At 38.5% G+C, this 24863-nt stretch overlaps 1 protein-coding gene across 6 annotated transcripts in view; it reads right to left on the bottom strand.

Annotated features, from left to right (window-relative positions):
• osbpl8 (oxysterol binding protein-like 8) overlaps positions 1-24863 on the bottom strand; it is a 52495-nt gene that overhangs the window by 3881 nt on the left and 23751 nt on the right. For 3 of the 6 annotated variants that reach the window (XM_077544290.1, XM_077544291.1, XM_077544288.1), the window contains 21 exons: positions 24539-24736; positions 18136-18429; positions 12715-12788; positions 11156-11236; positions 10843-10944; positions 10292-10495; positions 8843-8927; positions 8058-8223; positions 7583-7808; positions 7203-7387; positions 6720-6801; positions 6533-6631; positions 4906-5002; positions 4197-4295; positions 3720-3817; positions 3387-3476; positions 2456-2592; positions 2184-2369; positions 1734-1887; positions 924-1026; positions 34-139 (listed from right to left, as the gene is read on the bottom strand). In XM_077544290.1, coding sequence (XP_077400416.1) covers positions 34-139; positions 924-1026; positions 1734-1887; positions 2184-2369; positions 2456-2592; positions 3387-3476; positions 3720-3817; positions 4197-4295; positions 4906-5002; positions 6533-6631; positions 6720-6801; positions 7203-7387; positions 7583-7808; positions 8058-8223; positions 8843-8927; positions 10292-10495; positions 10843-10944; positions 11156-11236; positions 12715-12788; positions 18136-18429; positions 24539-24736 — 2866 coding nt within the window. Of the gene's footprint in view, positions 1-33; positions 140-923; positions 1027-1733; positions 1888-2183; positions 2370-2455; positions 2593-3386; positions 3477-3719; positions 3818-4196; positions 4296-4905; positions 5003-6532; positions 6632-6719; positions 6802-7202; positions 7388-7582; positions 7809-8057; positions 8224-8842; positions 8928-10291; positions 10496-10842; positions 10945-11155; positions 11237-12714; positions 12789-18135; positions 18430-20286; positions 20414-24538; positions 24737-24863 lie in introns of those variants that run through there. The other 3 variants (XM_077544289.1, XM_077544295.1, XM_077544292.1) reach the window with 3 other exon arrangements.

Genomic DNA, 24863 nt, shown 5'->3' with positions numbered 1-24863 from the left:
GATGTGTGTAAGCTTCTCAGTTCCAACTCTCACCTGTTGATGTCCTGCTGTGTCTGCTTTATGGATTCAATGGCACTTTGAAGTTCACTGAGGTCTGCACCCTTCTTGCGCAGACGGCTGTTGTGTTTGCTCTTGTGTCCTGTAACCGCACAAGTATGTATATTTTGGAAATTACATCTTAACTCATTCACTGCCATCGACGGCTATAGACGTCAAAAATTCATTTTGAACTATTTCTATTAGTTTAACATTTTTTCCCCACTTTTGTTAACAGGAGTATGAAAACCTAGAAAAAAAATAATTGTACATTCAGAACAGATATGAAATTTGTGATTAATCGTGAGTTAACTATTGAAGTCATGCGATTAATTACAATAAAAAAATTTAATCGCCTGACGCCCCTAATTTTTAATAATCTTGTCTTTTTTCTTAAAAAAATAAATAAATAAAAGAAAAGATTATTTAAAAAAATAATAAAATTCCTTTTTTTTTTTTTAAGAAGAAAGAAAAGATTATTAAAAATTAGGGGCGGCAGGCGATTAATTTTTTTTCAGAATTAATCACATGACTTCACTAGTTAACTCACGATTAATCCCAAATGTTCTAAATGTACAATATTTTTTTTTATAGGTTTTCATACAAAATGTTAAACTAATAGAAAAAGTTAACATATATTTTTGACGTCTATAGCCGTCAATGGCAGTGAATGAGTTAAATGTCTCTACAAATCTAGGTTTTCATACTCTTGTTAACAGAAGTGGGAAAAAAGTTAAACTAATAGAAATAGTTCAAATGAATTTTTGACCTTTATAGGCGTCAATGGCAGTAAATGAGTTAAAAGCTGCAATAAGCACTTCATTAGAAACAAAGCAAATGGGTTATACAATTTGGACGGAAAATAAAATCGGTAACAGGAGTCTCACGTTCGCTTCCGGATGAGTCCTGTCGGTCAAGTTCGGGTGAAGAGCAGCCACTTTCTGGGCTTTTGGGCTTGTCGCTCTTGTGTTTCCTCTTTGGCACCGTTACCTACACACACGCACGCACACCATGGACACAATACACGCACGGCGGGCTGAGCAAGTATGTAACATTGGCTAAAAGAGAATAAGTTTGACGTTACAAATGCTGCACACAGATTTAACAACATGACAAGAAAAAAAAGTGACACATGCAAGTCACACAAACATGATGGCTGGTGCAGAGATGTAAGAAGTAAAATGAGCGCGGGGGGGGGGGGAGAGCATCCGGATGGACCAAATGTGCAGAATCTCTATCTGTACCGTTTTTTACATTAAAAAAAAATTAAAAAATGAGCTAAATGACAGTGATCGTAACATGAGAACACATTAGGGACCATCTGCACTGTCATTTGGACTACAATGCAAGAGCAATGCACCTCGTACGTAGATAAAATCAATTAAAAATAAAAATGTTCCTAATGTCGTAGCCAGTGACTGTATGGGAGTACACACACACACACTTTTAGTACCTCAGATTCCAACACACTCAACTACACTATCACTGCTGTTACGGCACATGTTCATGCTCCATCCAGTCAGAGAAAGCAGATGAAGTGACATACTTTCACTTTCCAACAGACACAGGCAGAACAAGGCAAGAAAAAGGGCAAAAACAGTATCATGGAGGCGATGGAAAAAAAAAAGTGTTGAAGACAAAAAAAAAGCTGCTGAGATGGTGGCTGCGGCGGCGAGATGTTTTGGAAAAAAACCTACCTGGCACTTGCAATTGTCCCTCCGCGACCCCTGGTTACTCAGACTAATAAGACTGCCAGAACGTACCATGGGGGTGCGGTGTCGGACCTTGGTCTGGATACAACCGTCTTTTTCGAACTGGATCAGGTCGTTGAGGGGGTCCCACGGCCTTGTGCTGCAGAAGAGGAGGAGAAGAGGGACTGCAATGATGACCGCCAAGATGCAGCCTTTTGAAGATCAAATATAAACTTCACGGTTGTTTTTGTTAATCTGCTGGCTTGCAACGGTTACTTATGCACAATGTGGTGCTTTCTCAAAACAATTTATGTGCAACGTAAATACAAAATGACAGTTACATTTCAGGATTAGGGACACATTGTGGAAAATTGAATAATGAATGAGAGATGAATAATCCATCCCTCCACCCAGCACAGGCGCAGAAATGATGCTAATATCTTGGTTTGGACTCACTCCGCATATTTATAATGCCACTCTCCAGTGACGGGGTCCTGTTCGAACAGAGTGGGGTTCCATTCCTCGCACTTGGCTTTCCTCTCCCGCGCACATTTCCTCTGACTTTCCTCCAGGATGAACTTCTCGTTGGTGGCCTCCGTCTGGTCCTTGTTATTGATGGCCCTCGTTACGTGCTGCCACAGTCTAGAAACCACAGTGGGAGAGAACGACGTCATGGATGCACATTTGTACCACCCAAAAAAACATTTTCTATAGATGCGAAAGGCCACCTTTCTGATTCAAACTCCCCCTGTTCCTCGGGCGGGACGGTGCAGCGTGTAAGTCGGCTCTGCCTCAGGTCTGGTGTCGGGTTCCAGAAAGTGTCCACCGTTCCCGTCTTCTTGTCGTTGATGAAGATCTCGCTGTCCTAATGGAGGACACCATCACAATGACTGTAACTACAAATTACAAAGCTTCTAATAGCAGCCTATGTAATCAGCATACAGTTACAGTTCACTGCCATAAATGTATTTTTTAAAAAGATTATTAAAAATGAGGGGCAAGAGGCGGTTATCTTTCTTTATTGTAATGAATCGCATGACTTCACTAGTTAACTCACGATTAATCACAAATTTTATATCTGTTCTAAATGTACAATAAAAAATTCTAGGTTTTTATACTCTTGTTAACAAAAGTGGAAACAAAATGTTAAACTAATAGAAATAGCTAAAATTAATTTTTGACATTTATAGCCGTCAACGGCAGTGAATGAATTTGAAAAAAAAATGGAAAGAAAAAATTATAAAAAAAATTGGGGCGTCAGGCAATTAAATTTTAATCGTAATTAATCTCATGACTTCACTAGTTATCTCGCGATTAATCACAAATTTCATATCTGTTCTAAATGTACAATACAAAAAATTCTAGGTCTTCATATTCTTAACAAAATTGGATTTAAAAAAAATAGAAATAGTTCAAATTAATTTTTGACGTTTATAGCTGTCATTGGCAGTAAACAAGTTAATAGTCACTTCATATGTTATCTATGAGCAAATGCTAAAATCATTACAATTCATTAGCAATTATTTCACAGCAAGCTCCTGTGTAAAATACTGCTTCCAGCCTCTAGGGGGCCCACTTTTGCACAGTGCCAGGCAATTAATTCCTTGTGTCTGTTTTTTTCCCCCTCCATGCTCCTTCACAGAGTCTAGCGGATCTTACCCAGTGTCCCTCGAGAGTTGCTAGCACCTCCTTCCCGAGCTTAATCTTTCCAGAGATATGGTTGACACTGTCGCTGCTTCCCAGGAATGGCTGCAAGGCCGTGAGTGAGTGGCGGGAGAAGATAATTGACCAAAAAGGGGGATAAAGAAAAATAGTTAAATTAAACAGGGATTGCTCGATGTCCTTTTTGCATATATGTCTGGCAGGTTGGGTGTTTCAGTCCAAATTTAAATGTAAAGAACTGCTGCCTTTTCAAGTGAAATGATTTTACTTTACTTATTTCGAAAAGGAGATAGATACCACTGCAGTGCACCGGCTACTCTGGAGTCTTACCTTAAGTTTGAATTCCAGCTGAGAACTGTAGCCTGTCTTCTCACACGCAATGGTGATCTGACCACCCAGCTCCAGAGTCATGGTGCCGTACAGGATGCCTAGCAGGGCACGAAAAAGACAAAGGTCAATAAGACATGTAAAAAGAACAGACTATGGGAAAATTGACTTTGTAATGGCTTATATACAAATCCATAATTTACATATTCTTTTGCGCATGCACTAGCCAGCAAGATGTCAACAGGCAGCCCGCATTGTCGCAAAGCTCAGGTTCTGCCAGCAGTTGTCATGGTAACAACACTTGACTGCAATTCTTGATCGTTTTATTTTTATTTTTTAATACGTAAGAATGTCACAAAAAGCTGGGAACGGTTTTATATTGTGAAAAAAATGCACATTGCGATTCCATCTGAAATGTATTGGAAGGATGTGCGCAATCAATAATGACGGTATAAATATTTAATATGGGCACACACAGACCTTTACAATGAGCGTAGGGCATGTTCATCACATAGTCCTCTCCCCGGTTGAGGAAAGTGAGTCGAGCCTCACCGTCTAATATAGCCGACAAGGAATTTCCTAAAAAAAAACAAATAAGTATTTGTAGAGACATTTAACTCATTCACTGCCATTGACGGCTATAGACGTCAAAAATTAATTTGAACTTTTTCTATTAGTTTAACATTTTGTATGAAAACCTATAAAAAAAATATTGTACATTTAGAACAGATATAAAATTTGTGATTAATCGTGAGTTAACTAGTGAAGTCATGTGATTAATTACGAAAAAAAATTAATCGCCTGCCGCCCCTAATTTTTATTAATCTTTTTTTCCTCAAAAAAAAAAAGTAATTTTATTATTTTTTTTAAATAATCTTTTCTTTTCTTTTTAAAAAAAGAAACCATTATTTAAAATTAGGGATATCTGGCGATTAATTTTTCCAAATCATAATTAATCGCATGACTTCACTGGTTAACTCACGATTAATCACAAATTTGATATCTGTTCTAAATGTACAATATTTTTCCCCCTAGGTTTTCATACTCTTGTTAACAAAAGTGGGAAAAAATGTTAAACTAATAGAAATAGTTCAAATGAATTTTTGACGTATATAGCCGTCAATGGCAGTGAATGAGTTAATAGGCAACTAGCATACGCTTTAATCGTAAGATTTCTCTATGCGTGTACCATAGAATTTGGATTTGGCAAGGATGCTTCCGCTGAGGCAGAATCCATCCTTCCTGTTGCTGACGTAAAAGGCTGACACAGGGGGATGATGCGATACCTGAATAGAAATTATGTAATGAAAGATTAGACATGAATGAAAAGCTGAGAATTAGTCAGGGCTATGTAAATGAATATGAAAAAAGGCAGATGTTTTAGATCATTACTAGTCTAAATCAATGTTAAGTTCCAATTTTGACATATAGATCTATTATGGCACTTTTTTTTTTAACTTGGGTGCCAGTGCATCTGCATGTTAATACAACTAAATGCTACTCATCATATTTCATGAAATATTGATGCATTTGATGGATGATTAGATTTAGACCACAATCGCACTTACCATTTAATGGCAGTCACAAATGCGAATGAGCTCAAACTAGTTTTCAGTGGCTCAAATATAACACATTTCTTCTACTTTTATAGTGAAAGGTTTAACACAATCTGTTTACCGTCTTTTATTAATGTATTGTTTTTAAAGCAACACCAAGAAGATTTCAGTTTTTGTTGATTATGGCGGCACCATATGGACAAAAGCGGTAGTGTTTTCCCTGTAGGAAGACCACATTTCTCACGAAGAACAGCGCATCTTTTTTTTTTTCATCTTTGACCTCATGGCAACGATTGAAAGCCTGGCCAATGTAGATCCTTGACTATCCTTTTATCCCGGTGGCCTGCCTTTTTCTTTTCTTTTTTTGTCTCCTCAGACAAAACCTTTCGGTGGTTTTGCAGCTTCTTTTTAAAATTGTATTGTGTATTGTGCAAAACTAGTGCAGTGAGTTAAGAGTGGCGACCAGCGGGGCATTTCCCAACCGGGCGGGGGTAGGAGGCGTACCCGCCCACCAAACAGCCACCCACCCCACCACCGGGACACCGGCGGGCATATGGGACCAGCCCGGCGGGGCAATAGGGCTCGCCCCCCAGATACTGGGGCCCGCCCGAGGTGCCAGGAGGCTCACCGGAGCGAGGCAGGCACAAGACATGGATGGAGACCCCGGCCCAGGGGAGGGCGAGGAAGGCGGACAGGGGAGGGGGACGGGACGGGGGGAGAAGACGACTAGAAGGGCAAGGGGCGGTGGCAGGGCAGCAGAGAGAGGGGGGAGGAGGAGGAAGAGTGACGAGAGAGAAGGGACAGGGAGGCGGAGGACGGGCGGGGTGAGGCGAGGAGGCAGATGTGGCAAGGGGGAGGAAAGGGGAGGGGAGAGGGGTTTTGCAGCTTCTGCCATGACAGCCGCAATCGCGCGTACAAGTTCAGATCGGCTTCTGTCTTTGTAATGAAGTGCTGTAAAGCAGTTCACATTGTATTGTTGTTGTTTTTAGTGTGTCCTCAAAATTGCTTAGTGCCAGTAAAAGCGATACAGATCCCCCTCAGACCATGACGAAGATACCACTCGATGAGCTGCAAAATGATGTTTCATTGGAGGAGTTTTAAAAATAATTTTTGAAGGTTGAAAAGTTCCAAAATATTGTTTAACTGTACAACACTTCTGTGCAGCGGTGGCCGTTTTAAAGTGCTATATAAGTTGAGATGAGTTATTGTAAAGTCACTCCAAAATGCAGGGAACTTTGTTGTGTTTTTTGGCGTTGTTACCTGTTCTGCAATGTAGAAGGTCTTGCTGGTGGTTTTTTGGTGGAGCCACATGCAGCGGTAGGTCTCGCCAATAATGGGGTTGTAAGGCTTCTTCAAGCCCTGCCAGTTCAGAAGCACGTTAGCACAAAAACTGTACTGGATTGTAATTATAATCTTATCAGCATGTGAGTGTGCTCACAGTCCACACCTTGGGCTTTTTATAGAATCCAGATATGTACCACTTGACCACTTTCTTCATCCGGTTGTAGGCGTTCTCCTCCACCGCAGCCCTGATTGAGGAAGTAAACACAAAACAGATGAAATACAGTAAAAGGTCTGTTCAGCTCGTATGGATATAAAGCATAAATGGAACTTCATTCGATCTATTAAAACCACTGAGAACTACAGTGGGCTCGTTTGATTTGTCATTTTTAAATGAGCAAAAAATGAGAGAAGAAAATTTATATCATTCAGATGAATCCTGGTCTAAATCAAGTTTTAGGAAGCAGTGGACTATTTTATAATTTTTTCTTAATCCCAGTTTCTTGTCTTTCAAGCAACCTCGATGATACTGGCGAGTTGCGGATTAAAGTGTTCTACTAAGGTAGTGTCAAAGATCAATTTGTACAAGGGGAAATACTTTGAATCAGTTCTGAAATGGCAGCCAGTGCAATGGATTGGAAACTCTTACTCGGACAGGAAGTCAGCATGGTAGTAATAGTCGGAGAGTTTATCCAGGAAGGATCTCGGCTCCAGGATAAACGTGGGCAGGACCACCTTGGACAGATCCATTCCTGGCCGAACTTGCTTCAGGAGAGTCCAGATCAGGGACTTGTTCTCCTCAGACACCGTCTCCGTCTGGGCAGCCTCGCCTGCCTGCAAGACAGTCGAAGGGAATGTGCACCTAATACGAGATTACTTCATTAAAGCATGGAACACTAGAATGCTTTAATTAGCTGAGTGGGTGTTTATAATTAGTGAGCTGTCAAGGTCATAATGCTCCAGAATGACCCAGAGAACATTTATTCCCACAAAAACAATACAATAAAAGTAATCAAACAAACTGGATACCTCGCCCAGTTCTTCGTGAGATTGCTCCAGGTAGGATGTTTCCCGCACGTGCTCATTGGGGTCCATGTCGACGTACGAGTCGTCCTGGCGCTCCGACGTGTCACTGTCGCTCTCCTCGCTCTTCTCCAGGCCTTCCGGGTCCGACTCCTCGTGGTCCGGCTCGCACTCCCGGTCCGACTTGTCGGAGTACAGGTCCGGGTCTTTCAAATGGTCGCTGTCGTTGAACCTGGATAGGAAAATAAAGCACAGACAAAGTAAAGAGCGGCCTTAGATTTTTTTTTTTTAACACATTATAACCTAAGACAAACATGATACATATCAAACATCCGATTCATCTCTCTGTTGTAAAGTTAAATACTAAAGGACAAAGTAATGAATTCATATCTTTATTGGGGCTCTTTTCTTGTCATATGGACAACTTGACTTCAATCGATGAATCCCCCAGCACTAGATTGAGATATAAAATCAGATTTACTGGAATCCGTGCATGTTGTGGGCTCGTAGGAGGCTGTAGAAGTTAAGGGAATGTTCTCCTCCAGATGCCACCGTGCTCATGTCTTCCTTGCCCTCGCGGATCATGGTTCTTTTCAGCAGGCTGGAGCACTTCAGGGCCAGTTCCAGGGCGTCCATCCAACAACGACCTAAAAAAAAAATAAATACAATGGAAAATAAAAAGACAATTCCAACACAACATCATGAACCTTCTTAGAATAAAAGATGAGCATTAATAATTTTACGTTTCGCTATTCGGCATTCACCTTTTAACTTAATTAACTTGAACACAGCCACATCTCCAGATCTAAGAGGGTGTGCACACATGTGCAACCAACATTACTTCGCTTGTGTATTTGTACTTGCCCTCACAAAAAGATTTTGTTTTCCAATTGAGTTTCACAGATTAACACCCGATGCATTGATTTAACAGGGAACCTGGTGTGAAAGCAACCGTTTTCACATGTTTTGGTGCCATGGACAGAGACACTGCAAAGTTGTTGCTTGCATCAGCACCAAGGACAGTTACATAATGTGTGAACTCCCTTTTAGCATCTTGGACAAACATACCGCACGCATCGTTTGGACCAGGAGTCACCAAACTTTTTTGAAAGTGAGATAAATATCACTATAGAACATTTTATTTATATTTAATTTTACAGCGAACATCAAGGGGAAACGCCAATTAATAGCTTCAAGCAAGCACATTTGGTCTCTGACGAGGAGAGAAATGGACATCAAGTGCATGACTGACAGCTTGTGTCTTACCATCAGACTCGGAAGCCGCACGGAAGATGAGGTGGCTGCTGGGTAATGGCTGGGTGATGGACCCCACCGCTTCCCCTTTGGGACCCTGGAAGGACCTTGAATTATTTACACGCACTAATTGGAAAGCCGGTGATGCACATGCTTTGATGGCAGAGAAACTGTCCCACAAATTGAATGGCTCAAGTGTTTGTTTTGGAGGTAGACGGCTGTAATCAATAATCAAGAGGAAGCGCTACAAACACAATCATGGTTGGAGAGGACTGGGTGCTTAATTTTGCACTTGACATTCACATCCTGTTTAATTCATCTATGGGAAACAAAGGATTGTGTTTTTGGCAAAAAAAAACATTTTGCATTTAAACCGCTCACCTTATTCTTATCCTGCCATTATGACCAAGTAATAATCCGGGATGGGTTTATGGCCTCATCCTTTGTCATGTGCCGCATTGTTAAAAGGATCATTTAGGATTTTAGCTGAAAGGTTTAGTCGCAAGGCTTCTACAAAACAACTCAGAGTTCAAATTCCAATTAATGAGTCCACTTTAAAAATAGAAACAGCTACAGTAAAGTTATAATTTATATATATATATATATATATATATATATATATATATATATATATATATATATATTAGGGATGTGAATTGCCTAGTACCTGGCGATTCGATTCGTATCACGATTCTTAGGTCACGATTCGATTCGATACTGATTAATCCCGATACGAATCTTAAAAATGGATTGTTGCGATTTATTTATTTTTTACTCAAATTTAGAAAATACTAATCAGTAAACTTGTACATGTACACTGTAAGATTTGTATGAACAGCACTGACATAAAATATTAAGGCTTAATGTTCCATTAATATAACATTCTTCCATGCTTAATTTGTGAATCCTAACCCTAAGTAAGACGTTTTGTTGAATATTTCCATTAAAAAAAATGTATGTTCAAAAATCGATTCGGCTGCATATCGAATCGATTCGAGAATTGCGCGCTGTAAGATCGCCAAATAGATTTTTTTTAGCACCCCTAATATATATATATATATATATATATATATATATATATATTTTTTTTTAAATATATATATATATATATTTATAAAGCAAATATATTTTTTTAGCTTGGCCTTCAGTTTAAGCAATATAACTGGATACTGCGTAAAGTGTATAAATTATTAAAAATTAAATTAACACAATACAAAATATTACAAAAAATAAGATTAGGAATTTCATCTGTTCGTTTTAAGATATATATCATTACTTGATTAATTAACTTTTTATATTATGTAAAAATGTGAAAATCATACAAAATAATTTTTCTGGTTCTTTAAACATTGATGTATGCAACTGTCATGCGATCCTTCTGTGCGCCAATGGCCGTGTTAGTCTTGATGAGGCCGAATAAAGCTTTCAGGGATTTCTCGCGTTGCATTCGAATATTCTGACCTTGACGGCCCAGATGGACTGCTCGAGGGGGTGAAAGAGCTTGAAGCAGAAGCCGTCCTTCTTGGAGGGACGCTCGATGAGCTCGCAGGCGTTGAGCAGCACCGTGCCCACCCATTGGCCGTTCTTGTGGGTCTTGTAAATAAGCAGGACACCCGGTTTCAGCACACACCACAGCTTGGTCCAGCTCTTCAGGGTTCCGCGGATCTGCAGGCGACCATTACAGGTTTATTTCCCACAATAAAATTATAGTGAAAAAAAATATAACTGAATGTTACTGTATCAAGTCAAAGACAAAATGCTGATTTAACGTAATTACATTTATTCTTTCTTTTCTTTTATTTTTTATCTTTAATTTTGGCGTTGAACCAAGGTTTCATTTACTGTACTTTTATTTCGATTTTTTAAACTTAAAAAAAAACAAACCTAAATGAAGCTTTTCCTGACTTTCTTCCTGTTTTTTTCTTTCTGAAAGCTCTAACAGCTTTAACAATAACACTCACTGCTACTTCAAACTGTTAATAGTAAGAATCCTTAAAATTCGTCTTGTTTACCTTCAGCCAGTCGGCCATAACAATGACAGAAGGATCCGTGATGGTACTGAGCAGCTCTTTTGTCGCCCTTTTCTTCTCTTCCCTGTAGTTCTTCTTTTGGACCTAAAGACAACATCGTCACACTTTCCACAAGCTAAGCAATGTAATTAAATAAAGAGTCATTTCCTCTTATAAATGGGAAACAATTTGTGTTAATGTGTTTCTCCAATGACAGCTTATGACGTAATTTGTTATCAGGGTATACATAACACACTGGCGTCTTAAGTGTGTCCGGATAAACAATGTGTAAGCTGATTTAAAGAGTGGCTTTTACCTTGAGGGACTCCTTCTTGGTGAGCTTGCCTCCAGACGCCGAAACGTCCTTGTCGGAGCCATTGTACAGCTTGGTTTCCGACTGCAAATGCGTCAAATGAAAAGTAAGGAGCTATTTAAAACAAATAAGATGACCCAACATCAAGGATGTGTATTAGTATTACTTTCTTTAATATTCAACTTGATTTAAGTGTCACTGTGTATTTAAATTTGAATGTCCTCGGGATTAACATGTTAATGGGGATAAGTAAAGGGGGTGGGGAGAGAAAATACTTGATGACATAATAATAAAAAAGTAAAATACAGAGTAAAAGAGAGTTAAAAAACTTAAAAAAAAAAAAAGTCAACAAAAAAGTAGGATAATTAAAAAAAATAATAAAAAAATCAAATACAATTACATAGTTAAAACAAGCAATTATATACTGCTAAAATGTTAATTAAAAGTAAAAGTACAAATCAACTTTCATCTGCTAAGCTTTACTCGGAAACACTGGCTTTCACGGCAGCCCAAATTTAGCACACGATGAGCTGAATCAGACCTATAAAAGGCCGGCTGGAGGTGTGGGAATGCGTCCACCGGTTAACTACGCAAGCCAAGCGAAAGTCATTTCGAGCCCAGAGACAGACGCGGATGAGAAGGGATCGTTAAGTCGGGTTAAATAAGGCCCGAAATAAATGCCAGCACAGGAAGGAATGCAGAAAGTTCCAGAATAACAAGAGCAAAACAAAATAATTTTCATATGGCACAATTAAAATGGTAAATGGACTGCTTTTTATATAGCGCATTAGCTACACCATATGGTGCCCACACACACACACACACACACACACACACACACACACACACACACACACACACACACACACAGAGTTAAGAATTCAAGTTGTTTTGTTTGCAATGCTTACTCATGTCTAATTTGGAAACGTATGCTTTCAATTTGAAAGGCCGCGCCGTATTTCCGTTTCCTGTTTTCAGTCCTTCGTTCGTCATTCAGCTCATAGCGTACAGTAGTAAATGACGTAGTGTCCATTCTGATTCGTTCCAATTCAAATTCATGCCGATTCGTTTTTATCTGTGCTTAGTCAAACACAATGAGTGTCAATGTCTCTTATATGCTTGTTTTTTGGCTGATGTTTGCACTTTTGTTTTTAGTAGTTGATAGCTAACTGTTAGTGTGTGGCTGTTAGTAACTTGCAATGTAATCTAATGTAGACTAACGATATAGTTTTCATCCAAAACAGCCTGTAAACATTTATATATTTGAGTTTATTTGCATTAGGGGTGTAATTTGCTTTTGAATGATAGCACTCAGATAGTTCCTTTAAATGTAATTTGTTTTGTTTCTTTTATTTCTCCAGATACTGTAAATCTGCACATGCAAATAAGTCCGCATTTGAGTTGATTAAAAAGTTGAGTTGAGGTCCACTGGGAGCAAATTGGGGTTGTGTCTTGCTGAGGATCCAACCTACGACCACTCTACCACTGAGCCATGCCGCTACATATAGTCTACTGAGATTGACGCCGTTTGCATTGCTGTTATGAGTGTGTTTCAAGTGCACCTTGCTCTTGGATATGGAAAGCGAGTCTTCTTTCAAAGGCAACGATAAAAGGTCCTCCTTCCCTCTTTCGAAACCTACAACGAAATGGCAAAGAAGGAAAAAAATCCATCAATACTGCAGCATTTTTTTCAAACAAGTGCATGCTCGTCTATTACGCCGCTATTTTGACACGGACATCCACAACAACAACAAAAAAGAAAAATGCAGAAATGCACATTAATGCATATTATGCAAAACGGTTTTGTGTCTCCTTATAGAGTCTGTTTTCACACAAGTTAAGTACACGTGTGGTCTTGCCAGACCATCTGCACCCACTTGACGCACATCCCCATGCCAACCTCTTGCGGTAAACACGTCAGTTACAAGTTTTGCACTTTAATACCGCGGCAAACAGCCAGCGAGTCCAACGTATCAATTTGCAATCAAAGTCACGCGCTTCTCGGCCTCAGATGCCTGACTGGCTTTTCTTTTGTTTACTCATATTTGTCCTTTTCAAGGAGACAATGGCGACACCACGGAGGGTTTAGATAAGGTCAGATTCTTGTTATAGATTCCATTGTTGTAAAAAAGGGAGTCAGATGACTGATTTTCAGGTTCAAGACTGTGTTGATCATTGACATTACAGGTTTTTTTTTATGCACCCTTCGCAACAGTAATTTCTAGACATTAAGCCGCTACTTTTTTCACTTGCATTCAACCCTGCGGCTAATACAAAGGATGCGGCTAATCCATCAGATCACATGGGGGCGAACTATAAATAAAGTGCAAGTGTCAGGCAGAGCAAAATACATCAAGTGAGCCCAAATACAGTCGAGTGCGGCTAATATGTGTAACAAACTTGAGTATTCTCCAAATTTAGCTAGCACGGCTTATAGTCAGGTGCGCCTTATAGTCCAGAAATTACTGTACTTATACAGTGCATGCATCATATATAGTCAATGGAGATAGAATGTGCTGAATGTGCGGCTAATACAAAGGATGCGGCTTATCCATCAGATCACAAGGGGGCGCACTATAAATAAAGTGCAAGTGTCAGGCAGAGCAAAATACATCAAGTGAGCCCAAATACAGTCGGGTGCGGCTAATATGTGTAACGAACTTGAGTATTCTCCAAATTTAGCTAGTGCGGCTTATAGTCAGGTGCGCCTTATAGTCCAGAAATTACTGTACTTATACAGTACATGCATCATATATAGTCAATGGCGATAGAATTTGCTGATGTATTCAGCTTCTCAAATATCTGTGATGTCACATGATGGTATCAATAACACCGTGGCATTGGACTACACCAGCTTTCAGTAATGTGGTTCATGCCACAGCAGTCCTCAATTAAATGTAATTTAAATGATAATTTAGAGCTAAAAGTATGATTGCTGAATTTTAAAAGTGACTCTTGTAGAAAAGACAAAAGCCAGGGTTGAAAAATTCAAATTCTGTTTGAAATGTGTTTCTTCTGTTCAAAATGGTAAAAATTAGTGAAATTGAAAGTGTTTGCATTAAAGCACTATGAGCTGGAAGGTCTTTCCATGGTAGGTGGTCTAATACATCATCTTAACACTGTAACGTGGAAAAGACAAACTATAAACTCAAAATGGTAAAACGCAGAGAGCTCACTGAAATTGAAAGAGTCTGAATTAAAGCGCTATGGGCTTGATGGGCTCTTGTATGAGTATGTAAATTTGCAAAACCTTGCACATAGAATACAAACCACCAAATGTTTTATATGGGCTTGTTTAAAACAGAAGAACGAGAGGTCACTGAAATTGAAAGAGTTAGCATTAAAGCGCTTCAAGTTGTAAAGTATCTTTATGACAGGTGGTCTACCACATTTGCCAATGACTATCGATGTAACAGAAAAACAACTACAAAAAAACAAACAAATATGAGAGACAACAGGTGTAAAAACACACAGACACAAAAATAAGCAAAATGCGGGGAAAGACATCATTAAAGGATGATCATTAAAGCATGAGAGCAGGACAATGCACTGAAGACAACAACACATTTTTAGGGAACAGATTGACAGCAATTTGGCTTGTGAGGGATTTTTGCCAACTGCCTCATTATTATTTTGGCAGATGTCTTTGGGGGAGGATGAGTACGCCAGCTCCACTAAAGGGAAAATAAGAACAAACCCACTCTGTGTGTGGGATCCAATGTTAAGTAATCCCAAAAGACAGCTTGGACAGCTTTTTGACTTGCTTTCATTTTTACTGCATTAAAATAGCAATTAAGTACATATTAAGAGATTGTTTTTGTCTGTGATAATACAATACAAAAATGGTGTGCCTGATTCAAATATTTCATTCCATTTTGCATTGTTAGAAAGAATTTTTACAAATTGACTGTTTAAATCTTTGGGATGGGCAGAGTAATTGATAGATGTTTAGAAAACTGCATTGCGCAGATTGTTTATTAATCGATTAATCGTGTCTTGAAAGACAAAACAAAGTGCAGTGCTCTAGTAGTTTGCTGTCTGAAGAAGTCAACGAGACGTCAGCTAAGCAAGCAGCTATCAAGTTTAAAATGAATAAATAAATGAATATATGATAATTGAATATTGTGTCATGGGCAGCACGGTGGATGACTGGTTAGCATGTCTGCCTCCCAGTGCAAAGGACGTGAGGTCGAGCCCGGGCTTCGGCTTTCCTGGGTGGAGTTTGCATGTTCTCCCCGTACCTGGGATAGGCTCCAGCACCCCTGCAACCCTTGTGAGGAATAAGCGGTTAAGAAAATGGATGGATGGAATATTGTGTTATGTGTATTGCCTCATAATGTGACATAGTTCAGCTCAGGCGGAAACAAACTTCAAGAAAGGTTGTATCATATTATCAACCGCAAAGATACATGGAGTCCCCTCATTTTACATGATCAAAAATTGCTTTTTGAGCCTCCAACTCTTGCCAGTTTGAGTGTTGACATAGAATTGGCATATTGGTTTAGGTCAGTGGTGTCCAAACTCGGTCCTCGGGGGCCGGTAGTCCTGCAGGTTTTGGAGGTTTCCCTGCTCCAACGCACCTGTTTCAATCAACAGGATTGTTATCAGGCTTAGTAGAGCTTGCTGATGAGCTTCAGCTGTGTTGGAGGAGAGAAATATCCAAAACCTGCGGGACTACCGGCCCCCGAGGACCGAGTTTGGACACCACTGGTTTAGGTGAACGGTATGGGATTTTTCAACAGGTTTTAGGTGAACTAATGAATACACACTCACACACACGCACATGCACATACACATACTCACCCACATAAAAAATGTAAAATTAAAAAAAAAAAAATTAATTATTATTTTTTTTAATTTAAATTAAAAAAAGAAAAGAAATGATGATGATGACAAATCGGTAAAATTACCGAATGAACAATACTGAGCTCTCCAGAAAAAAAGAAAAAGAAAAAAAAAAGAATTGGCATATTGGCATATTGTATATTAAATTGTAAAATGAAGAAATAAAACCTCAGCCAGCATGAAATAACCGAGGCAATGAATGCGGGCCATTTGACATTATGATGATATTTTATATGTTGTGCATCAAAAGGTTAAACATCCTTCCTAAGTAACAATCAATAGTAAGAGACTATTGATTTTGAGTTGAGCCAGTGCCAGGACAACAAACGCTGTCTGCGTACAAACAACCGTGACTCAGGAACCTCAAACCCTCGGCTGGCTTCTATTCCCCAAAACTGTAATTGCTGCGATGGCGGCGTACAAAAACAATACGGCAAAGCAATAAGAGTGATTCCACTGCACCAGCTGTCGTCTGCCGTTTGTCTTGCAAAAAGAAATGGCGCCTGTTAGCAATCCAAAATCAGAGGATGGAGCTCTGGCTAGGGGATAAACAATGACTCAGACATCTACTGGCTCAAAGTATGTCTGTGGCCGGAGGATATACTAGTTAAAGAGAAGCCGGCCAGCAACCAAAGGGTCACAAGCAACAAATAGAATAATGGTGGCATGTATCAAACTACTCAAATGAGTAAGCCTGATATTAAAATTCCATTTCCTCTCTTTCAGAGCAATACGTATTTTCCCCTCTATACATTGTGCTTTGTCATGCCACTATGCAGATGCTAAACATCTTATCAACAGCTGCCAGCTGATAAAGGAAGGAGTCAGACAAGCGAATCCAAATTTGGACTGCAGGGGACAGGAGTCGTTTTTATCATCCAGCGGGACCAGCTGCGGTGTTAGACATCAACTTTCATCCAACCCAAACGAGACATTGAGAACTTTTTTATTATGGCCCCCCCAGGAAGAGGAAAATAATTTGCACCCCCCACACACAAAAATCTCCACCGTGACTATAAATAGTACCATTTGTTTACAAAAGTGTTTTAAGTACATCTTTGCAGAGGAGCTAATACCCCTGGTGCACTGGTAATGAATGTGCCACTGCCACCTACTGGAGAGGGTGTGCAATTACATTTTATTGTAGTACAGCAAAAAAAAAAAAAAAAAAAAATCCATTGGGTCATATTTTATTAATATTTTTTACTTCATCTAAATTGGCAGTTAATTATATACAATTATGTTTGGTTTAAGTAACAATGTGTAAAAAAAAAAATAGCACACTTAAGTGGTTTGTTGTTTTTTATGTAGAGAAATGCATATACTGTATGTATTCACTTAACTCTTTGACTGCCAGACGTTTTCAGAAAAGGGATGCCGTGGGTGCCAGCCGATGTAAGCATTTTTGACTGATCTTTCAAGGTCCACAGAAAATTATGTGTTTGGACTATGGAAACACACATACTACCAACTGAAAGATTGGACTCTCATCTTTCATCAGAAAAAAAAGTTTGTTTCTACCTTATTCCGTTTTTCAGTAATCAACAATAGAAAATGGTTAGTTTCACCTCTGTTTTGAAAAAAAACGTCTTTTAACGTCTTTGGCACTCCTCCATAGGATTTTACTAAACGTTATTTAACGTTTTTGGCAGTCTTAATAAGGAAATATTTGAACTACAGCGACTGTGTTTTCAGAAATATCTGTTTCTTTTATCAAATTTACAGCCACTTTGGTAAATGTGACACATTAGGACAGTTAGTAAACAATACATGGTCAAACTATTGAGCAATATAGATCATATTAACAAGCAGCAAAGTTAGCAACCATGGCATCAAAGGTGTCCTGGCTGGTCTACCAGCGTTAAGGTAATCCTGGGTTGCTATGGCAATAAACAGACGGTCCTGTTTACTGTCAACATGATCATAAAGTAGTTACTTTACCTCGAGTTGTCCATACCGTTGCTTCAATAGTTTTTATTGACTACAACCAACCAACGAAAGCCACAAATTAAGGACACAAGCCACACCTTCTCTAATGACTCGGCATCACTAACAAACTAATAATACAAACACGAGTCAATCACAAAGCACAACTAAAAAAATGGACTGACTAACCCTACATCCTTTCTGACACCCACCTGACAGCGAAATGGGTGACAGCTCGTTATAGCCCCCGAAGGAGGCATTGCGGATGAGTTTGCGTCCGTCCGGGTGTGGGGGTCGCAGCGAGGCCGTGCCACCGCACGTGGAGAACCGGCGACGCCCCAGCAAGCCCTCCTCCTTCATCATGGGGGCCGGCGGGCGATCCCTCGGCGAGCGGGGGGAGGGAGGGACGGACGGGCGGGTGAGGCGTGACGGTAAGGGGGAGTGCTGCTGGTGGTGGCGGCTGAGGAACCCCCAGGGTAGAGGGTGAAAGGGGGGGTCTCGTGCTCCTACGGCGAGCCAAGTAAGAGAACCAAAGCAAGGGAAGACAGAGCATAAGAGCTCAGAGTGGAGTGCGGTATTTCCTCGATGCTTCTTCCCTCAGCTGACTGCTCCTCCCTCCCTCCCTCTCTCTCTCACTCACTCACTCACTCGATTGTGAGCGACGAGGCGCACAGCACTCTGGAAGTACCTCACAGCCCCTCCTACTCAGCCCCCCCCCCCCCCCCGCCCCGGATGGGGAGGAGAGCTGCATCTAAGTTTGACTGATGTGATGGTACGTCGTGTGATTTCTTTATTATTGCACGCTAAAAACATTTGGGTCAAAAATAATCCAACTATGGGTCAAAAATGAACCGATCCTCTACTTGGGTCGATTTGACCCAACTTTGAGTTAAGAAATGGGTCTTTCAGCGTAAAACAACTCATAAATATTGGTCAGATCCTTTACTTGGGTCATTTTGTATAAAACATCCCAGAAAGTTGGGTCAAATTGACCCATAAAGTGGATCGGTCCATATTTGATCCATAATTGGGTTACTTTTGACTTAACTCTTTTTAGAGTATGTAACACCTTCATACTGTCCAGCAAAAAAAGAAAGTGGTCGGCCAAACATGTGTAGTATGAGTTCACAGGTATAATGGAACGTATGGTGTTCCACAGGGTTCAAATCCGGGGCCTCTGCAGTTTTCATTATATCTGCTGCCCCTGGGTTTCATCTTTGGCTTTTAAAGTGCTCTATAAATACAGAGTTGAGTGATTAAAGTCAAAGTCCTCACTGCATGATTTGTAATGGCAAGTTGAACAATTGTAGTCCAGCACAAATAGCTATCTAGTAAAACATAAATACTACAGAGATGGGGAGTACGACACTTTCTGAATTCTATGTGAAGAGAGCCAGATTCGATGAAAAGGCTACTCTCCCTGTTCATTTTGTTCACCAGTAAACCTTATACCTATGTGCTGAATTAGAAAAAAATATATAATTTTATGTTTCAATAAAGAAGGGTTTGGTGAATGCACATAGAAAACTGGTGAATACCTCCAACAAGGTTAAGAACCACTGTCTTAGGCCTACTAGTTACTGTATTTTATTTGGTCACTACACTCTAAAAACAGTCGGGTGAAAAGTAACTCAAAAATGGACCGATCCACTTTATGGGTCAATTTGACCCAACATTATGGCTTGTTTTATACAAAATGACCCAATTTTTTGACCCAAGTAAAGGATCTGACTAATATTTATAAGTTGTTTTACACTAAAAGACCAATTTATTTTTTTTATTTTTTATTTTTACCCATTTTTGACCTATAGTTGAGTTATTTTTTTACCCAACTGTTTATTTTAGAGCGCATAGTGGTACTTGGAGAGCAGTACAAGTATTTTCTGAGGTGGTGTAAAAAAAAATGAAGACCCGCTGATCTACTGGAAAACAAAGCAGCTTTAAAGGCTCAAAAGTGACCTGGCTTTGACACTGCCACCAAATGGATTACAAGTCAATAACACCATGTGGCTTTAGCAATACAAAGACATAGCAAAACAAGTTGTCACATGCAGGTAACCACGTCCACTTAGATGGAAAAAGCTGCAAAAGCAGACCCTGTAAGCCTCAGGCTTAGCTTTGGAACAAAGAAGCTTTTTGAAAGCCCCCCTTCCCCAGCTACAGTCCAATTGCACTCGAGGAACAGGAAGCGTGACATTGGATGATTAATTATATAGAGTGTACTTCCTCCTACTCAACATTCTCAACCATGAGAGGACACCGACATGACGTCAAGGATAAATCTAAACAACAGATGCCTCTTTATATCACTCCTCGTTTTATATCCATATTGCAAGGTTGGAATCATTTCCAAATTGGCTTACTTTAGATCCACACGGCGTCAGCCCAGAAAAGCCTCTAGCCATCCAAGCATAGCCAAGACCCTGCCGCCGGTGTATTCTCCCATCATAGCGTCAAACTGACTTCCACTAGCTTCTCTGTCACCCCCCGAATCCCTCTTAAGAGCGCTCATTGGATGAGATCGTAGGTAAAAGAAGCAACGCCGCGAAGAGATTGGCCGAGGGCGAGGATAAGGCCGGCCGTCCGATCGAACTACCGCGCTGTTAACAGGCCGTAATCCCAGAAGAAGCTGAACTTAAATCCGCACTGACCCCAGCTGCTCTTCTGATGCCTTTGTCGTCTCGCTGTTTACATCGGCCCTTTCATCAGCTACCCAATCACATTCACAAGCCACGTCAAACAGCCTTTTCAGGTTTTTTTTTTTTGGCTATGGTGAGTCATAATGCAAGTCCGACCAAGGACGCTTTGGTGGTTAGTGATGATAATGCAGCCACTACACTAACCAAACTCTCCTAACCTGGGGGTGGGGGAAAAACATGTTCAGAACAAATGAGTATGAAAAGTAAAGTATGTAGACACAATATAAGATACTCACAGGCTCTTTATCCTCTACAAAGACCAACTACGTGTATTATTATTAGGGCCAGACCAATTAACTCATTCACTGCCATTGACGGCTATAGACGTCAAAAATTCATTTGAACTATTTCTATTAGTTTAAAAAAATTTCCACTTTTAGGAAAAAAATATTGTACATTTAGAACAGATATAAAATGTGTAATTAATCGTGAGTTAACTAGTGAAGTCATGCGATTAATTACTCCAAAAAATTCTACAAAGACCAACCACGTGTATTATTATTTGGGCCAGACCAATTAACTCATTCGCTGCCATTGACGGTTATAGACGTCAAAAATTCATTTGAACTATTTCTATTAGTTTAAATTTTTTTTTCCACTTTTAAGAAAAAAATATTGTACATTTAGAACAGATATAAAATGTGTAATTAATTGTGAGTTAACTAGTGAAGTCATGCGATTAATTACCCCAAAAAATTCTACAAAGACCAACCACGTGTATTATTATTAGGGCCAGACCAATTAACTCATTCGCTGCCATTGACGGCTATAGACGTCAAAAATTCATTTGAACTATTTCTATTAGTTTAAAAAAATTTCCACTTTTAGGAAAAAAATATTGTACATTTAGAACAGATATAAAATGTGTAATTAATCGTGAGTTAACTAGTGAAGTCATGCGATTAATTACCCCAAAAAATTCTACAAAGACCAACCACGTGTATTATTATTAGGGCCAGACCAATTAACTCATTCGCTGCCATTGACGGCTATAGACGTCAAAAATTCATTTGAACTATTTCTATTAGTTTAAATTTTTTTTTCCACTTTTAAGAAAAAAATATTGTACATTTAGAACAGATATAAAATGTGTAATTAATTGTGAGTTAACTAGTGAAGTCATGCGATTAATTACCCCAAAAAATTCTACAAAGACCAACCACGTGTATTATTATTAGGGCCAGACCAATTAACTCATTCGCTGCCATTGACGGCTATAGATGTCAAAAATTCATTTGAACTATTTCTATTAGTTTAAAATTTTTTCCACTTTTGTTAACAAGAGTATGGGAACTTAGAAAAAAAATATTGTACATTTAGAACAGATATAAAATTTGTAATTAATCGGGAGTTAACTAGTGAAGTCATGCGATTAATTACGAAAAAATTTAATCGCCTGAGGCTCCTAATTCTTAATCTTTTAAAAATTTTTTGATAATCATTTTTTTGTTGAAGAAAATATTATTAAAAATAATTGCATAATCATAATTAATTGCATGACTTCACTAGTTAACTCACAATTAATCACAAATTTTATATCTGTTCTAAATGTACAATACATTTTTTTTTAGGTTTTCATATTCTTATTAACAAAAGTGGGGAAAAAATTTAAACTAATAGAAACAGTTAAATTTTTGACGTCTATAGCCGTCAATGGCAGTGAATGAGTTAAAAAGATGGCTGATTATGTCGACTGATAATATGCCTTTTCAAATTTTCAATTGAATAAATAATTGGCCAGAATTTAGCAGATTAAACACTGTTTATAATCCTACTTTCTTATGGAATAGTAAATGGTCTTCAATAGGTGTGGGCAGTAAAGGACATGCGTGCGAAAGGCAAATATTCAAGGCAAAGTGTACTCACACTATTAGAGCACATTCAAATACTAACACACCAAAGCAATAGATAGAAGAGTCAGTAAATGGATTTTCAAGGCCGGAATAATGATTTCAGGGCATCTGGACTTTCTGGCACCAGCATATCAATGCAAGTTATGTGCACACAATTTCGCACACCCACTCGCCACATTCTGTCTCAGGCGCTTGGAAGACATCGTCAGAGGAGCTCATGTACTCACGACAATTCCACTGTCCAATGATAGAATTGTGCAGTCATTTAGATTCCATTATTAATCCAATATATCACTTAACGTGTACTAGAAAGCATTTCACTGTATTTCCTTCAAGTTGGCATTCTCTAAAGAGAAATAACTAGATTGCTTATGTTTGAAATTATTCACACGTAGCATGATTTATTTAGAGACAATCATTTTCACCCTGTGACTAAAAAACATTTTAAATGCAACATTAAATAAAAAAATAAAAAAAAACATTTTAAAAGTATATTTGGAATAATTTACAATAAAAAATTGATTGTAAAATAATAGTACGTGCTTCGGTATATTTTGTTTTTATTAATTTTAAAAATGCACATTTGTGATTAAGTATATCAGCTCTCACTTAATTGTAGATAATTGTATCACATTGATTTATTACAATGATGAAGTTTTAAAATTAAAATAGTTTACATTAATAATTATGAGTTTAATTGTACTTAATATTATATATAAATCTAATATATATGCGTTGTGGGAAAATTTGCAGTTGTCAAAACAAATTACAAATCTCAACCTCCAGACAGCCACTAACAAATGCAATCCACAAGAGGGCGTACTTACACAACAATTGGGCACAGTGGGAAAAGTTGAATTACATTTTTTTTCTTTTTTCAAAATAAAAGTGTCATAAATCATGTTAGGTTTTAAATGGCACCTTATAAGGTAAGGGGGAGCACAATGTAATGAGCAGATGTAATGCTTCAAACCACTTAAGAGGAATGATTCATTGTTTATGGCAAGGTGTAGACAGGGTTAAAAAAAAAAAAAAGAATAGAAAAAAAAAAAGACAACAGCACAGCATAACAGCTGGGCGCCAAAATGAGGTCTGTTTAAGGTTAAGTGCTTCATAAATAAAGCGCAGGCAATGTTGAGATGTCTTTTTGTGGCTTATGCACTGCGGAAGGTGACACGAGAGTCTCTCATGAAAGCGTGCCATATATTGACTTACAAATATACATATGTAGTTTGTATATTAGTACTATTTTGGAAAATAATAGCTAAAAATATACTTTATAAATGTACAATGCATATCCACCAAGGAGGTTGTATTTTATATATTTTTTAATTTAACTGAAGGTTCTCATTTAGTTTTAGTGATTTGGAGGTGATTGATTTCATAAATAGACAATATTAACTACCGGAATAGCTAACTAATAAAAAAAAATTCTTATAGGGTTTCACACACCTACAGATGACAAATATTACCTCATTCACTGCCATATATTCATAAAAAAAAAAGATGATTAAAAATTAGGTTCTATATGTACAATAAAAAATTCTAGGTTTTCATACTCTTGTTAACAAAAGTGAGATTTTTTTTTTAAACTAATAGAAATAGTTAAAATGAATTTTTGACATTTATAGCCGTCAATGGCAGTGAATGAGTTAACGGCATGTAACTACGGTTCAAGTCAAATTCAGGAAGAATTCACAGATTCAAGTCCTAAAAAAAAACTAAATTCCATTCAAAAAAACACCAGTTTTAAAAACTATATCTAAAATCTAAATTCAAATAAAAATCACATAAGTCATGGATTAATTTCATTGCAAAACATTTTTATATTATATTTTATTTTAAAATGGGGGTAATTATTATTGATACAAAGAATATTTTGGGCAAAATTGCAATTTGAGTGACAATTACGGATTAAAAAAAAAATATCTAAAAAATATTTTATAATGAAGAGAAATGTGTAACTAAAATCAATGTTGAGTAAAGCAAAAGAAGAAATAATAGATGATTCATGAGGATTCACACACGTTATTTATAAAGGAAGAGGAAAGTCCCAAGCATACCGTGGCTGTAGCTGACACCCGGGCTGAGTGAAGACGGAGAGGTGATATGTTCGCGGTTGGGTGTTTGGAGGACTGCCTCCTTGTCCTTGTCCTTGTCTTTGTCCTTCTCTTTGTCCTTGTCCCGTTCCTTCACCTGGCGCTGGCTCATCCTGCCTGGCGTCAGAAAGACGGCGTCATCACCGGACACTATGGCTGCTGCTGCAAAGACAGAAATGCACAATCCATTACATTCACTGACGTTCATTGACGGCTATAGACGTCAAAAATTCATTTGAACTATTTCTATTAGTTTAACATTTTTCCCACTTTTGTTAACAAGAGTATG

This window comes from Vanacampus margaritifer, chromosome 15, assembly GCF_051991255.1.
Source record: "Vanacampus margaritifer isolate UIUO_Vmar chromosome 15, RoL_Vmar_1.0, whole genome shotgun sequence".
In the NCBI taxonomy this organism is placed as follows: Eukaryota; Metazoa; Chordata; class Actinopteri; order Syngnathiformes; family Syngnathidae; genus Vanacampus; species Vanacampus margaritifer.
Note: the sequence above shows the minus strand (reverse complement) of the source record. Positions and strands in the feature narration are given on the sequence as shown.